General features: G+C 46.2%; 1 protein-coding gene across 1 annotated transcript; it reads right to left on the reverse strand.

Annotated features, from left to right (window-relative positions):
* Positions 1 to 32: 32 nt before the first annotated feature.
* Positions 33 to 13,543, reverse strand: sp2 (sp2 transcription factor). The gene is made up of 8 exons (XM_031564005.2): positions 13,459 to 13,543; positions 11,842 to 11,918; positions 10,527 to 11,333; positions 9,682 to 9,948; positions 7,495 to 7,798; positions 6,879 to 7,047; positions 2,923 to 3,116; positions 33 to 2,491 (listed from the first exon to the last, which is right to left on the reverse strand). The coding sequence occupies exons 1-8, from the start codon at positions 13,505 to 13,507 to the stop codon at positions 2,391 to 2,393; spliced, it is 1,968 nt and encodes a 655-aa protein (XP_031419865.1). The 5' UTR covers positions 13,508 to 13,543; the 3' UTR covers positions 33 to 2,390.
* Between the last annotated feature and the right edge of the window lie 2,669 nt (positions 13,544 to 16,212).

Here is a 16,212-nt window from a genome sequence, read left to right on the forward strand (position 1 = left end):
CCAAACAAAGGACGTCATTCATAGTCAGGCACTATGGGTGTTTTGAATGCTTTATTGGGAGAGGGGAGCGTGGGACGGGGATTGTGACATACAAAAAAAATATATATAGCAAGCTCTCGAATGTAAGCACCTCAGTGAAAGTCATAAAGACATAAGAATCAGAGGGAGCAGATAGGGAGTTAGACTGGAGTCTATCACATTAAACAAAGAGGGAGTTTAGGCTCGGGGAGGATATGTTTATGACCCCACAAACTGGAGCCATATTGTGTCTGACCAGTCTGATCTTTATGAAGCTGAAATGGCCAAACAATTCTTTAAAATATAAAAAAAAAAAAAAAAAAAATATCACACAAAACTGGGGGTGTAATCAGTGCACATCAACTGGCATCGTACAACATAAGTTAGACAAAAAAATATATAATAAAAAATAATATTAACGCCACTCTACAAATGCAGTTCCCTGGAATTAGACTGAAAATCTCATTTCTTTAAATACTGGTTGCAACGGTCTAAGGCAACATTTTATTTTTTTTTAGTTAATAAAAAAGGGGTCACACTGCGCAAGAATGAAGCTTTACAAGTTATTCCTTTTCATTTCATGTGTTTGTCTCATTTACACTGTACAGAGTCCACGTTCCTTCAGGATTCCTTTGGCCTGCTCAGCCAAAATACTAGGCTCTTTGTAACCAATTTTTCCGAGACATCGTAATAAGGACACAATATATACAAATACAGACTTACAGTACAAACATCCATATGCACAGGGGCCTTTTTCCTATCTAGCAGGTTCTTGTTGAGGTTCCTGGGCAGGTCACCAGAGGGGGGGGGGCATGTGTGTCAGCAGAGTGAGCTGGGTGACACCACCCTATAGCGCTGCTATACCGGTCGCATCCCCTCAAGGTTAACCATGTTCTCCTGACAACAGAATACTGAACCATATGTTCCATTCAACATCAGAATACTCCATTTTTTTCTCTCAAGAATCACTCAGTATAAATAAAGAGGGGGGGAGGGGGGGGCAATGTGTCAAACGTGTGTGGATACATTAGGAGATTCAGATCCATAGAAAAAAAATAAATAAATAAAACACTGAAGAATGGTCTCAAGGGTGTTAGGGGCACATACAAATGTGCTTTGCAACTAATTGAAATGAGGATTTGTGGTCTCGTCTACTGGGGTGTCCTACCCCTGCTATGTCAAACGCCACAAACTATGGCCAGTGACCGTCAAGTGAAGAGGCATTACCAGTATACACCACTAGGAGGACAGCAACGATTTAAGCATCAGTTGCCATTTCATTGTGAGAGAAACCTTCCCTCTCCCCCCTACATGATTGTCTCATCATAGAAAATTTTAACAAAAGACCAGTACAAATCAAGTGAAATGATCTTGTCTTCTTTAACAGCATTGTGTTAAGAATGTGAGCCAATACAAATGCCAACATTTCCGAAAAATTTAAACTATCAAATTTAAAAATCAATAATTACGACCGACATCTGAGCATGGACTACTCATACTTGAGTATACGAGTGCTGATGCATGTTTGTACCGACAAAAGAGAAGACAGATAAGCAAAATGTTATGTCTGGGGATTACTACAACATGGAAATGTAAGGAAATAAGACACAGACAAAACAAAACAAGAACCAAACCAAAACAAATTAAAAAAACCAATGCCTCTTTTGTTAAATAAAACAATGAGAAAAAAAGTATTGGATAATGGGATATTTTGGCTGGAGTATCTGTTGGTGACGCCCTGATGAGGTCTTTCCTCTCACACCTCGCTATCCTTCACCCACAATGCTTTGGGGGTGACTTGAGAGGCGTGGCACAGGGCGTGAGGTTTTTTTTGGGGTGAGGTGTAAAGAGGGGGGTTGGAGGGGGGGGGGCCTGACAGCCTGGACCCAGACCTCAGAGACTTTGGCTGCTCTGAGGTACCCCACTGCCAGGCCCCCTCCAACATGTAACACACACACACACACACACCTGTTTAAGAACAGGGAGCTGGCCTCCATCTCCTCACTGGGCCAGCATCGGGAGCAAACTCACACCAGGGAGGGGGAGACGCTTTGTATCGCCCACATGGCACCACTTCCCCAAAGGAGGAGGTCAATGAGGTGGAGGCAGATGGTCGGGGGTTTTGGGGGTCGGGGGGGGGGGGGGGGGGGGTGGTGGGAGAGTGGGGTGGGTGAGGCCGGGGCAAAGCGGATTGGCATCCGTCCTCGCGGAGAGCACAGCTCGTCGCCCCGGTCCCGAAACGCTTCCTCCTTTCCCTGCTGCTGGTGTCTGTAGGTCAGTCTCCGTGGCGACCGGGCACCGCGGCGGGTGTGCAGCCACACAGCTCTCTGTACTGGTGGCGGGGGGGGAGGGGAGGGGCGGAGGGCACCGGCTCATAAGTTTTTGGTGTTGATGTGCGTTTTGTAGTGCTTCGTCAGGTGGTCGCTCCTCATGAAGCGCTTCTGACACTGCGAGCACTCGAAGCGCTTGTCTCCTGCCAAGACACAAACACAAGGATTAATGACTGTACCTCTGCAATGTGTAGCAATGGTGTATATGACAAAACATTCACTTCATGGCCAGAATGAAAATCCCAACTCTATGTACTAAAACTAAGTGCTGACACAGCTTTGCAGTGTTCACAACATGTCTTCTTGATTGGTAGTGCCAATGTATATATGACTTAACTTGCACCAGTATTCCTGCTTTTTGATGTGTTGTACATGTTCAGTGAATGTGTACAGGAGCTCCATCTATGTGCATGTACGTGTGTGTGTGTGTGTGTGTGTGTGTGTGTGTGTACACACATCTGTACTCCACTCACCTATGCGTGTGCTACTACAGTTCATCGTACTAGTATTTGATGTGTGTAAGTGATGTGTGTAAGTGTTGTGTGTGTGTGTGTGTGGGGGTCTCCTCACTCACCCGTGTGTGTGCGCGCGTGCCGCTGCAGCTCGTCACTGCGGGTGAAACGCTTGCCGCAGAAGACCCAGTTGCAGACGAAGGGCCTCTCGCCCGTGTGGAGGCGCACGTGCGCCCGCAGGAGGGACGTCTTGCGGAACGTCTTCTCACAGCCCGGGATGTGACATATGTGCTTCTTCTTGCCCAGCTCGCCTGGCCTGCAGACACACAAACAAGGTGTAAAAAGACAGCAAAGATGGCAGGTAAACGATTGACTTAAAGTTCGATTAATTTTTATATGGTATGAGAACACGAACCATTCCCAAAAAACATCACGACACAATGTTCTATGATGTGGATGTTAACCTATCCCAAACAAAACATCTAACAGACTGTTAAAAAGTTCCATTAGTTCTGAGGTAGGCCAACACGAATCCACTGCAATACAGAAACATGTGGGATTTGTTTTTTAATTTTTTAAGATAATCTATTTAATTTCCTCAAGCCCAACTGGTTAGGTGAGAACAATGGAAACGGTTTAGACTGTGTGTTTTAGAATAGAATAGAATAGAATAGAAAAGCCTTTATTGTCATTGTATTTATACAACGAAATTTTGAGTGCTTCTCCTGTTGGTGTGACGAGGGACAACATATAACACGACAACAACATATAACATAACAATACTACAACTATCCAAAAACAGTAGGAACAGCCCCCCAAAAAATATATATATACATTAAGAGTAGAACAAAGTGCGGTGGCATAGACTAAAGTACTTCAATAAATACATCAATTAATACAGCTTTGTTTATGCACATGTGTAAGGTGCCTGAGATGGTATGTGACTTGTAGTTTTCCATCTGTGAGTGAGCGGTTAGTAGACTGCATACACCCAAGGGATTAATACAGATTATACCCGACACAGATTATATCCGACACAGAACGCTCCTTTAGCCACCAAAACAGTTATGTTTCAAGAGATACACCCTACAGCAGACAACACACTGACAACGATCAGCTTTCTGATGACAGATTCCAGGTGCGCTGCTCTGTCTGGTATGAAACGCCTTGTGCATGGGGCACAAGCAATACAAGAGTACTTGTCTAGCAGATGTGGCTAAAAAAAAAAATGTAATGTCAACTTGAGTCTTGGGCTGCTGTTGTCAGATGGGGCCCTACATAAGCTGCGATTTTTCTCTTCAGACCAAAGCGTCTAGCCACTCGCCCGAGGCCTTAGTTTGCCGCGGTCATAATAATAATGAAGAAGAGAAATGACCACGCAGCACCAGTCTACTACTCGCCGTCATGCGGTCACTTAAGCATCACTAAGCTGGGCTCCATTAGCACAATAGATGGTGACGTGGCATTTTGTGCTAATTGGCTTAGCCCTGTATGACGATTACACTGGGCATACGGAATGAATGAATGAATGAACAGACTCTGCTGCTACAGCAGCAGCTCCTGCTCCCACTCTCTTATCAGGTGTTGTCTGACACCACAGCCATACAGATATCACTGAAGCCTATTGGGTTGGGTGCTGGGCATCCACAAGTAGAAGTACAAGTAGCTACTTGGTCGTCTTCCAGGGATGTCATGAGAGGATTATGAAAAATCTTCACACTGCTTTAAGGAAGGTTTTGGGGGGGATGCATCATTATGACACAAAAATCCTTCAAATTAATTTGGACTGGGTTCAGTGTGTCTCAGACAGATAAATCAAAGGACTGATTTATCAGCACATTTGTCCAAGTTATGATCTTCAACGTCTCCTTTGACCTTTTATAAACTAACCCTAGTTAGTTAACACATTAGATCCTAAAAAAAAATGTAAACTCAGTCCTTTAACCAGAATCGCAGAATGCACCTTTAACATAACAGTGAGTGCAGTAGTCCTGATAGGGATTATATCTTGTCACAGTGGGATTTTGGTTCCCACTTGGTTCATCTGCATTGAGCCCTAACTGAAACTGCATGTGATTGTGATTAAAGACCAACTTAATTTCTCTGAGCATCTACCCTCTGTCTCAAGGTCTTGTCAGTTTAACCTCCATAATGTTTGGAAGATCAGACCCTCTCTCACACAAAACTGGACATTTAACCAGCCTGCCTGTGAGAAGTGAGAACGCTGCAGATGATGCAGAATCTGCCAAAGAGGACCCGTACTCCTTAATGTTTCGTAAGTTGCTTTGGACAACAGCGTCTGTCAAATACTGTAACTATAACTATATTTTAACACTAACTGTAACATAACATAAGAAACCAACCTGAAGCAGAACACCCTTAACGACACAAACACAGCAAACAGACTAACTGAGGTCGAGTGCCACTCACTGCAAGCACACACACACACACACACACACACACACACACACACACACACACACACACACACACACACACACACACACACACACACACACACACACACACACACACAGACACACAGAGAGAACACGAGTCAACTTGGAACAAAGAACAGTAATGCCATCAGATGAGCTAATGGCCACAAGCAGTGCGGGTCACCAAACTGATGACCTAACGTCTATTACCAAGTGCAGTGACAGTGATAAGACAAAGACCACTAGCATGGAGGCAAAACAGGGAGTCAACCACCATGACTACCACTATGGGCACAAACACCATAGAGCTCACATTAGTTTATCCTTATGACATACCATCTACACACACCATAGAGCTCACATTAGTTTATCCTTATGACATACCATCTACACACACCATAGAGCTCACATTAGTTTATCCTTATGACATACCATCTACACACACCATAGAGCTCACATTAGTTCATCCTTATGACATACCATCTACACACACACACCATAGAGCTCACATTAGTTCATCCTTATGACATACCATCTACACACACACACCATAGAGCTCACATTAGTTTATCCTTATGACATACCATCTACACACACCATAGAGCTCACATTAGTTCATCCTCATAGATAGGGCCAATGATTTTCCGCGATAACGGAAAACGGACGGAATTCGCGCAATGAACCCTTTGAAACGGAATTGCAACTTTCAAACGGAAACATCATTTTGTGCATACAAAATCGCCCAAATTCCCCTGTGTTTTGGGCTGCAAGGCTATATTTCTTTCAAATAAACACAACAACGATTGCAACGATGAACAAACATTAATTAAAGAACAAAACCACTGAGAAAATGTCACGTCTGCGCTGAACTCTGCTCCGGCCACGCCCCCCTTTTTAACGGTTGACCCACACACGTCCGCTAAAGCCACATTCAGTCACATTCACTTGCTCGTCTTCCCAATCGCATTTAAAACAAAAAATGTTTAGTCTTCTGTTCTGTTAATGCTGGCAAACAACAATCTAAGAAGGACACATATTATTCACTCATTTTAAGCCATCAATATACCTCAGGGTGAACAAAATGAGCTGAAACGGAAAAAAACGGAATTCACCAAAAGTGAAACGGAAAATGCATTTTTTTTTAAACGGAAAATCATTGGCCCTACATAGACCACACACAGACGGATAAACTACATGTGGAGAGTTGAAAATGCAACTAGGCTTTTTTTGCAGAAGGAAGGGTGACCCAGACAAGCACACCCTGAGCCAACAGCCACCAGGGGCTAGTGGAGTGACGAGCGGTCAACCAATTACCACACACCTCTGGGCTCTCTCCCCGTTAGGCCTCAATTATAATCCAACAGACAATTATCAGCTGGCAGACCTTTGAAAAGGCAAGCATATTAGAATCCATTCACACTCCTTCGATGACGACAAGTCTCAGTCAACATGTAATCCCTATAACGACTACTGGCAGCACACACTTTTATGTTGAAATTTCAGTTTAAGTTTCTCTTGAAAATGACTGTAGAGAGGTAAACAGTCTCCCTTTAAGGATCAACACAGCATCTCTCCCTCTCTCTCTCTCTTCTCCCTCCCCCCCCGCCTCTTTCAGTGTTGAGGAGTCAGTGAGCACTTGCCTCTTCTCCGCGTCCTTGCAGTTGGGGCACGTGCAGGCCATGCGCCGCTTCTTCTCCCCCGGCTGGCTCTGCAGCTCCAGCGCCAGCGTCTGCTCCACCTGCTGCCCCGCCACCCCGCCCAGCTGCAGGCTGCCACCGGGGACCGTCTGCACCGTCAAGTGCTGCTGGCCTGAGGAGGGACAAGAGCCGAGCAGTAGCCGAAGATTAGTTAGCAGTTAGATAGATAGATGGATAGATGGATGGATGGATACTTTATTAATCCCAAGGGAAATTTTAGGACATTTTAGTTAGCACCGAAGATACTGGAGTTCGATTTCGAGCACACCAGATTAGTCAGGGTAATTATAACGGTCTTGATGAACTAAATGGGGTTCATTCAGCTAACCAGTACCCGGAAGTAATCTGGGCACCATCATCCAAAAAGACACAGATCACGTGTACTACGTTTTTATCAATACTTGAGACCCCTGGGACATTAACTTGACACAACGGTATAAATGCATTTGTAGAACTACATTAAGACATGGAAATTGCTCATTCGAAATGCTAGTTCAACAGCGCCTGGTTCTGATATGCGCTACATCACTGAGTGACCTCTGATTGACCTCTGACTGACCTCCTGCGTTAGTGATGGTGACGGGCACACCCTGCACCTGCACCCCATTGATGTTGATGGTCTGCACCGCCTGCACCGCTGACGACAGCTGGGCGGCGTTGAGCGCGATCATTCCGCCCGCGGGGGCGATTTTGGGCAGGGTCCGCTCCTTCCGCGCCCCTGCTAGTGCGCGCTTGGGGACCGTGGCAGTGGTGGTGTTCATCATGACGGGGGCGGAGGTGGTGACGGGGGCCATCTGAGCGGGAGCGAGGGTCTCCTGGAGCTGCACCGCCTGCCACTCGCCTGAGGCCGTCTTAATCAGCACCTGCAGGTCAGCAGAAACACATCAACACACACGTCAACACATGCAGGTCACACACACACAGGTCAACACACAGGTCACACACATGCAGGTCACACACACACACAGGTCACCACACAGGTCACACACATGCAGGTCACACACACACACAGGTCAACACACACGCAGGTCACACACACACACAGGTCAACACACACAGGTCACACACATAGGTCAACACACACGTCAACACATGCAGGTCACACACACACACACACAGGTCAAAACACACAGGTCACACACGCATGTCAGCACACACGCTGGTCAACACACACACACACACAGGTCAACACACACAGGTCACACACATCCAGGTCAACACACACGCAGGTCAACACACGCAGGTCAACACACGCAGGTCAACACACACACGCATGTCAGCACACACAGGTCAGCACACACGCAGGTCACACACACAGGTCAACACACACAGGTCACACACGCATGTCAGCACACACGCAGGTCAACACACACACACACAGACACACAGGTCACCACACAGGTCACACACATGCAGGTCACACACACACGCAGGTCAACACACACAGGTCACACACGCAGGTCACACACGCAGGTCACACACATGCAGGTCAACACACGCAGGTCAACACACACACAGGTCAACACACGCAGGTCACACACATGCAGGTCACACACACACACAGACACATAGGTCACCACACAGGTCACACACACGCAGGTCAACACACACACACACACAGGTCACCACACAGGTCACACACATGCAGGTCACACACAGGTAGGTCAACACACACACAGGTCAGCCCACACCGAGTCAACACGCACTTAGATCACAAGCAGGCATGTCAGCACACACATGTCAGCACACACAGGTCAACACACACACGTCAGCACACACACATGTCAGCACACACACATGTCAGCACACACAGGTCAGCACACACACAGGTCAACACACACACAGGTCAACACACACACAGGTCAGCACAAGCAGGTCAACACACACACACACACACACACACACACACACACACACACACGCAGGTCAACACACGCAGGTCAACACACACAGGTTAACACACACAGGTTAACACAAGCAGGTCAACACACACAGGTCAACACACACAGGTCAACACACACACAGGTCAACACACACACAGGTCAACACACACACAGGTCAACACACACACAGGTCAACACACACACAGGTCAACACACACACACAGGTCAACACACGCAGGTCAACCCAGGCAGGTCAGCGCACACACACGCAGGTCAACACACCCACACACACGCAGGTCAACACACGCACACACACACACACACACACACACACAGGTCACCGCACACACACAGGTCAACACACACACAGGTCAACACACACACAGGTCAACACACGCAGGTCAACCCAGGCAGGTCAGCACACACACACACACACACACACACACACTCACACACAGGTCAGGGCACACACACACAGGTTAGCACACACACACACACACACACACACACACACACACAGGTTAGCACACACACACCTCTTAAGAAAAAGCTTACAAAACTGCTGCATTCATGTGACACACGACTCATGTTATAAGTGTGAGTTTAAGACAGTTACCACTCGGACAACTTTCCCCGATTTCTCTTATTCACTGCAGCACTCTTTCAACAGTATTCTTTTCACACAATTTACCCTCTTACTTAAGTCTTCCCCAACGGGTAAATTCAAATGAAGCCTATGTAGAGTGCTTCACTCATCTCTCCCTCAATTGGCAAAAAAAAATAAAAGTTTCCTAAGCTAGGTGTAGTGGCCAGCGGGCCCGTGATGGTAACGTTCCCAATGTCACATGCTCCAACACACGAACCTGCGTGGGCTCGGTCGAGGCCATCTGCAGACTCTGGGCGGGCTGTTTCTGGGGGACCTGGGGCAAGGTGGCGGAAGCGGCCTGGACCACCTTGAGGGCCTGTGAGGGGATCTGGACCATCTGCTGCTGCTGCTGCTGCTGCTGCGGTTGCTGCAGGTGCTGCAGCTGCTGTTGCTGCGGTTCCTGTTTGGACTGGACCAGCTGCACCTGCTGCACTACCTGCTGGGCAGAGCCGGGGTTCTGGACGATCAGCAGGTTGTTACCTGCCTGGAAGTCAAAAAAAGAATCTGTCACTGACTGTGACGATGTGACGATCTGCTACACATGAGTATGTGCTCTGACTGCCATACCAACGAGCCTAGCTTTTTGGCGTTGCGGTCAGAGTGCATGTTTGGCTCCCTGTAGACCCGGGTTCGAGTCCGAGAGGGAGGACTTCGCTACACTGACACATACCATGACTGAGCAATTACTGTCACAAAAGTACAAAACACCTTCAAATGTAGTCTTTTACAATCAATATATTGATAAAGAGGTTCTAAAAGATCCACTGGGTCATTGCTGGTCAGGTGAAAAAATTAAAGTTACAGTTCAATTAAATCAGAGTTCAGAAGAGAGTGTGCCTTGTGTTACACCAGTGAGCTTCCAAGGATTCATGATAAATAAACTCCCTTCAAACAGTGTAAGAAGAGTTTTTGGTTCATGTCTACATAATCAAATGTGATGTAACAGTGATTGTAAGGTCATCCAGCTAATAACAACGCCACTTACATGTCTATTGTTCCATATAAACAGCTGAACAAACATGCAAGCAAAGCACCAGTTTTACCCGTATGTCCCCTGTTTACCTGTATGATCTGCTGATTATCTGCTGTGGTTTCGATCAGGTACGACTCCATCTGCTCTGCCACAGGGGAAGGCGAGGCCGGCTGAGGGGCCACAGGGGTAGGGGCTACCGCTGCCACAGGCGTCTGCTTCTTGCGGCCCCTCCTGGAAGTCTTAACGGGCGTCTGCTGAGGGGTAACGGAACCTTGCTCCGTAAGTATTTGCGTGGTGCCCAGTTCACCCGTGGTGACGTTGAGGGGCAGTGTGAGGCCGCTGGGCAGCCGCACCATGGTCCGCTGCTGCTCGCTGTTCTGCCGGCGCTTTTGCGTCGACGGCTTGATGGCCACGGTCTTCTGGGGCGCGGCCGTCGCCATGGTGACGACTGGCTGGGCCTGGGCAGGCGCCGTAGCTGGCATGGTCATGGGCGTGGTGATGATGGCCTGGTTGGTCCCGGGGATCAGCTGGATCTGGCTGCCCTGCGGCATCATCTGGATGGTCTGCGTGCCCTGCATCCCCTGCATCTGGGGGACCATCTGGTACTGGATGTTGGCCGGGGCGGCGGCCTGACGCGTGGGGCTCTGGATGGTGAGCAGGATCGGACTGGAGCCTGAGGCACCCAGGCCGGCAGGTAGCTGGATCACATTGCCCTTGGCCGACAGGAAGCTCAGGGCATTCTTAGGGGGCGCGGGGGCGATGGGGGCAGGCTTGATGGGGTGCAGGCGGCGGGCGGTGGGCTGGGTCGGAGGGGTACTGACGGGGGCCTGGGCAGCGGGAGGGCCAATCTTACTGCAGGTGGCGGCCAGCAGGGCCAGAGGAGAGGGCTGAGAGTCCTACAGGAGATTAAGAGACGGGAGGTGAGACGGTGACAAGGGGAACCACCCTGAAGCGTGTCTGTTATTATGCCAGGGATGAAAGCACCAGCTAGCAGAAAAGTAACATTACCTAATATGTAGAGGTGATATTTTTTTTTTATATACTGGACAAACATTTACCACATTTTTGTTTGAAAAAAATAGATTGTGGTAGTCAATTACAACTAAGTCATCTAGGCTACGGTCAAAGACAGCCAATATCATTACTCTCTGGTCTGTAGTTCATGATAACAACCCATTAGCAGTACCAAAGCATTAATAATTAATGCTGATAAAGGTTAATAAAGGTCTTCAATTCACAACAAAGATAAGAAAATCTATACTGCTGTATTACAGCTGCTTTTGTGGGAGAGCTATTAATCAACTTACAGAAACAAAGCTAAAGAACTTTGCAGGCCATGCACAGGAGCTCTGATAGGGCTTAGGGTTAAGGGTGAAAGGTGAAAGGTCAGCAGTACAGACTTACTTGTGTGGAGGCGGCAGAATGCTGGAGGTATTCGCTGGGACTGACAGCAACCGTAGTGGCCATACTGTCCTTCTGAGCTATAAAAAGTCAATTGATTGTTGTTTGATTGGTTGCCTGATTGAAACAAAATGCCTAGCATAAATCTAAACTTTTCTTACATATAGAGACAACTTCCATCAACATAGCCACTAGTAAGTTTAACCATCGTGATAGTAGCTTATAGGTTACTCAATAGAATAGAATACCGTTAACGTTACCGTTAACTTGTTAACCCCAGCTTGAAATGCAAATATGTTCCCTGCTGATTTATATCTGTGAATGTGATTGCTTGCTTTTTTATTTGCTGGATTAGAGCAATACAGTGACGTGCAATTTCGTGCAGATGCGCCTGGTCTGATTTGGTCCTACACTCTGGAGGAACAAGGGTGTGCTTCCGCAGCAAGAAGTGTAGCCTATCAGAGTACTTGACCGTTACTTAGGTCGAGGGAACGGCTGAGAATGAAATACTTCTGTGATGGCACTTCTTAAAATGGCCTTTTTCATACCAAAATCAAAACAGTTGTTCAACTTGAGCACCCAGTGAGGGGACTGTTCAGTTACCTGCAACTTATCATTGGACATCGGCGGAACAGGTCCACGGACGGATGGGCGTTTCGGTTAAAGTTGTGGGTTTTATTTGAACAATGTTTTAAACAGTAACTAAGCCTAGCACTGGGAACTCGCGCGAGGAGTCCTTAATAGTGGACGTGACAGAGCAAACCAATTTGGTAGCTGGTCTGACTCTGCAAACACTTCACTAGCAGCTCCAGCCAACTTTGCATATAATGCTAACGTTTGCTTCATGTGTCGACCTAGTGTTATTCCCAGCTGCAACGGCTGGTCAAGTTAATGTCAGGAACAAAATGTTTCAGAAGCTAGGGTTTAAGTTTTGCTTTCCATTTATTTTCAGACTAAGGCCATGTCACCGTTAGCCACAACCAAATGCACTGTTTCTTTAAGTGTTGGCTCGCTAACATACAGTACATGAGTGAAAAAAAAAACAGTTTGAGCGCGGCCTGAAAATAGCGCCGCCATCAAAAAAGATAGCGATAGCTATAGCTAGCTGGTACCTACGTTTAACTAGCTGTGCTTACTTGCAGAGCTAGCTAGCCTGCAAGAGACGACGGTATTGGACTAGCATGGTTCCCGTATGACTGGCTAGTTATCCAGATAGCTCTGGATACGCGTATCTCTACAAAATTACCTCAACATTATCCAGTTGGACTAGCTCAAAAATCCAACTATTTAGCTTGTTACCCACACTTCACCACCAGTGGCGTGTATGTGTTTTGCATCACGTATATTGAAATAGTCCAGTTCCAATGCATATCAAGCTAAAATTACAAACAAGACTCGGCTTTACTGGCTAGCTTGCTAACGCGTAGCAAGTCAAACTCTTTGATACTGAAAAGGCAGCCCAATTCCGGAAGTGAGCAGCTTGCAAGCAAAGTACAACTACACCCATTCAAACATATGTATTTAATGCATAACACATTAAATGTCCTTCTGGTTAACGAAGATGAATTGTTTTACGAAGTACAATGTAATATAAACACCAATGTTATAATTCCTACCCACCGCTCATGACGACATTCGCTCTCCGTGCAGCCTTCAAGAGCAAGCCCATGCGAGATACCGCCTGCGCACTTGGTCCAATCCGCGTGCATATGGGTCAATGAGCGATAGTAGCTCTAACCAATGGATGAGAGCCATATTTCAGATTGAAATTCTATTTAGCCAATGACCTAGCTGGATGTTCATAAAGTCGACGATGGGCACTTATACAACCAATGGATGGCCGATTTAAGGTATTTTGAGGCGGGTGTAAAGTGAAAATGTACTGTATAATCTGAGCCTATGATATGAGTGTTGTGTTTCACTGACACATATCACACCCAGTCCGCGGGCAAAGAGACATTTCAGTCAAACTCCACTTGACATCCATTTTGGTCAATCAGCCCTTAGCTCCAACAGGCTGTTAATGCGATAGAGACTGTCACTGCCCCCCAGAAGCAGACTGTGCATCGCCTCAGTGCAATGTTCAACGGCGTTTAAATAAACTCTTCCAATCAGCACTGAATGCAACTAAAGAAATAAACTGTAAACTGTCAAGACACACCCATTCTAACTGCCTGTAAGCAATAGACTGTAGTCAAAATATCCCTGAAGGATTTTACATATAAATTACCAGTCACTCAGACCACTCAACCTGTCTTACAGCACAGAACCAGGTTATCTTGTTGAAGGGTAGTTTTTTTGGTTTATTTAATTAAGGAAAGCTAATTGTTTGGAATCCCCAGCTAGCAAGGTCTTACCAAAAAAAAAAAATCTTCATCAAATTGAAGATTGAAGATTTTTGGGATACCATCTATCAGGAGGATTAAAGTCAGGCAGGGATATATCTGAAAACCAGAAACCAGCTGAAATAGATTTTTAGAATATTTGAAACACCTTTGAATTACACCTAAAGCAGGCCAGCCTTTCCAATCAAAATTCCAGTAAAGTTTCAGTTCATAAACTGAAATTGTGCAGAATCTGAACGGAATGTCATTAAAAACTATACATTACGGATCCCGGCTACAACTTGCAGGGCGTGTTGCGGCTGTCACCAGCCAGCTGTGCGTTGTGGTGTATCCTGCTCCTCAGGTTCTAAGGTTAAGCAGTTGTTATATTGGTTAGGTTCGGTTGTTGAGCATGAGTACCTGCATATGACAGTGGGAGGATTGGTCGCTGTGGGAAATCCTCAACCAATAGCACAATTTAACATAATTTCCTCTGTGTAACTAAAAATCAAGAAAAACATATGCTTTGGGTCATTTCTGACAACGAAATATACTGATAGTGGCCCACTGTCTCAGCTCTGAGAGCAAATTTCACAACCACATATTTAACATTGTCCACTCCTTTTCTGAAAGAATGCACACACAATTAGGATTACCACTGGAATGGGATTGGGTAGGTAATGCAAGAGATTGTAGGCAAGCAATACTTTTGAACCGCATACTTTTAGAAATCCCCCTTGTCCCAACACTTACTTTTTTAACAGATAAATAGATGAGCAGTTGGTCTAAGGTGGTTAATGGCAGTTTGGTCAAAATACAAATTATATAATGTAAAGGGTTGAAATGTGGTTTGTTTAAAAAGTCCCTTCACCTTGGTTTTCTAGGCACATGTATGCTTATATACGCTGTCACATCCTGCATAGAAATACATTATACCATGTTGTTTCAGCTTTTAGACACCTAAATATCTGTTTTATCCTTTTAGCCCAGGTGCTTCTGTGCCTTTTGAGATCCTGTCTTATGATGTGGGATCACCTTTACTACTCTGCATCCACAGTGAGATTTTAAAGGCAGTCCATGAATGTTAGCAACTACAAGAATATTTTCTTTCAAATATGGTGTCATTTTGTGGAGGATGCTGCAATGCACCTTTTCTTTACTGACTTCCTTCTGCCACTGCAGCATCTCTCTGTCATGATGTGAAACAGACATCTCTGCGCTGACATGACCCTGTGTGGATGTGAAATATACATCTCTGCACTGACATGACCCTGTGTGGATGTTGCCTTTTCAATGACCCTGTGTGGATGTGAAATATACATCTCTGCGCTGACATGACCCCAGGTGGATGTGAAATAGACATCTCTGCGCTGACATGACCCTGTGTGGATGTGAAATATACATCTCTGCGCTGACATGACCCTGTGTGGATGTGAAATATACATCTCTGCACTGACATGACCCTGTGTGGATGTGAAATATACATCTCTGCACTGACCTGACCCTGTGTGGATGTGAAATATACATCTCTGCACTGACCTGACCCTGGATGGATGTGAAATATACATCTCTGCGCTGACATGACCCCAGGTGGATGTGAAATATACATCTCTGCACTGACGTGACCCTGGATGGATGTTGCCTTTTCCATGAAAGATATTCAATCAATATCACTGCAAGAAGCGATGAGGGGGCCAAGCAGGCCAGAGTTTCATGTCAAGGGTATGGCTGAATAAATGAATTGACAAATATAAAAGAGAAATTCTCTGTATTCAACAAATTAAATATTAGCGAAATTATTAATTATTAAGCGACATCATCCAGGTGTGACGGGGCCTCAGGCTGGTGTTTATGTGGAGAGAGAAAGAGAGGCTGATCAGACAGACCATTTCAGCGTTCCGGCATCTACATCAAAGCCGAGGAGAATAGGTGGCTGCTGGCAAGTCCAGGATGAGGTCCTCTGACCAACCATTTCACCAGATCCAGCGGGTTGGGTTTGCCACCATTCAGAGAGAGATACTTGCACTAAGGTGCAGCGTTGACTCTCTGA

The sequence above is a fragment of the Clupea harengus genome, chromosome 26 (genome assembly GCF_900700415.2).
Source record: "Clupea harengus chromosome 26, Ch_v2.0.2, whole genome shotgun sequence".
Lineage (NCBI taxonomy): Eukaryota > Metazoa > Chordata > Actinopteri > Clupeiformes > Clupeidae > Clupea > Clupea harengus.

Excerpts from the sequence above, each read along its gene's own strand:
- sp2 (XM_031564005.2), bottom strand. The coding sequence starts at position 13,507 with ATGGGCTTGCTCTTGAAGGCTGCACGGAGAGCGAATGTCGTCATGAGC. Across the intron at positions 11,919-13,458 it reads AGCGAATGTCGTCATGAGCG|CTCAGAAGGACAGTATGGCC; the intron begins GTGGGTAGGAAT and ends GACTTTTTATAG. Across the intron at positions 2,492-2,922 it reads GCACGCGCGCACACACACGG|GAGACAAGCGCTTCGAGTGC; the intron begins GTGAGTGAGGAG and ends GTGTCTTGGCAG.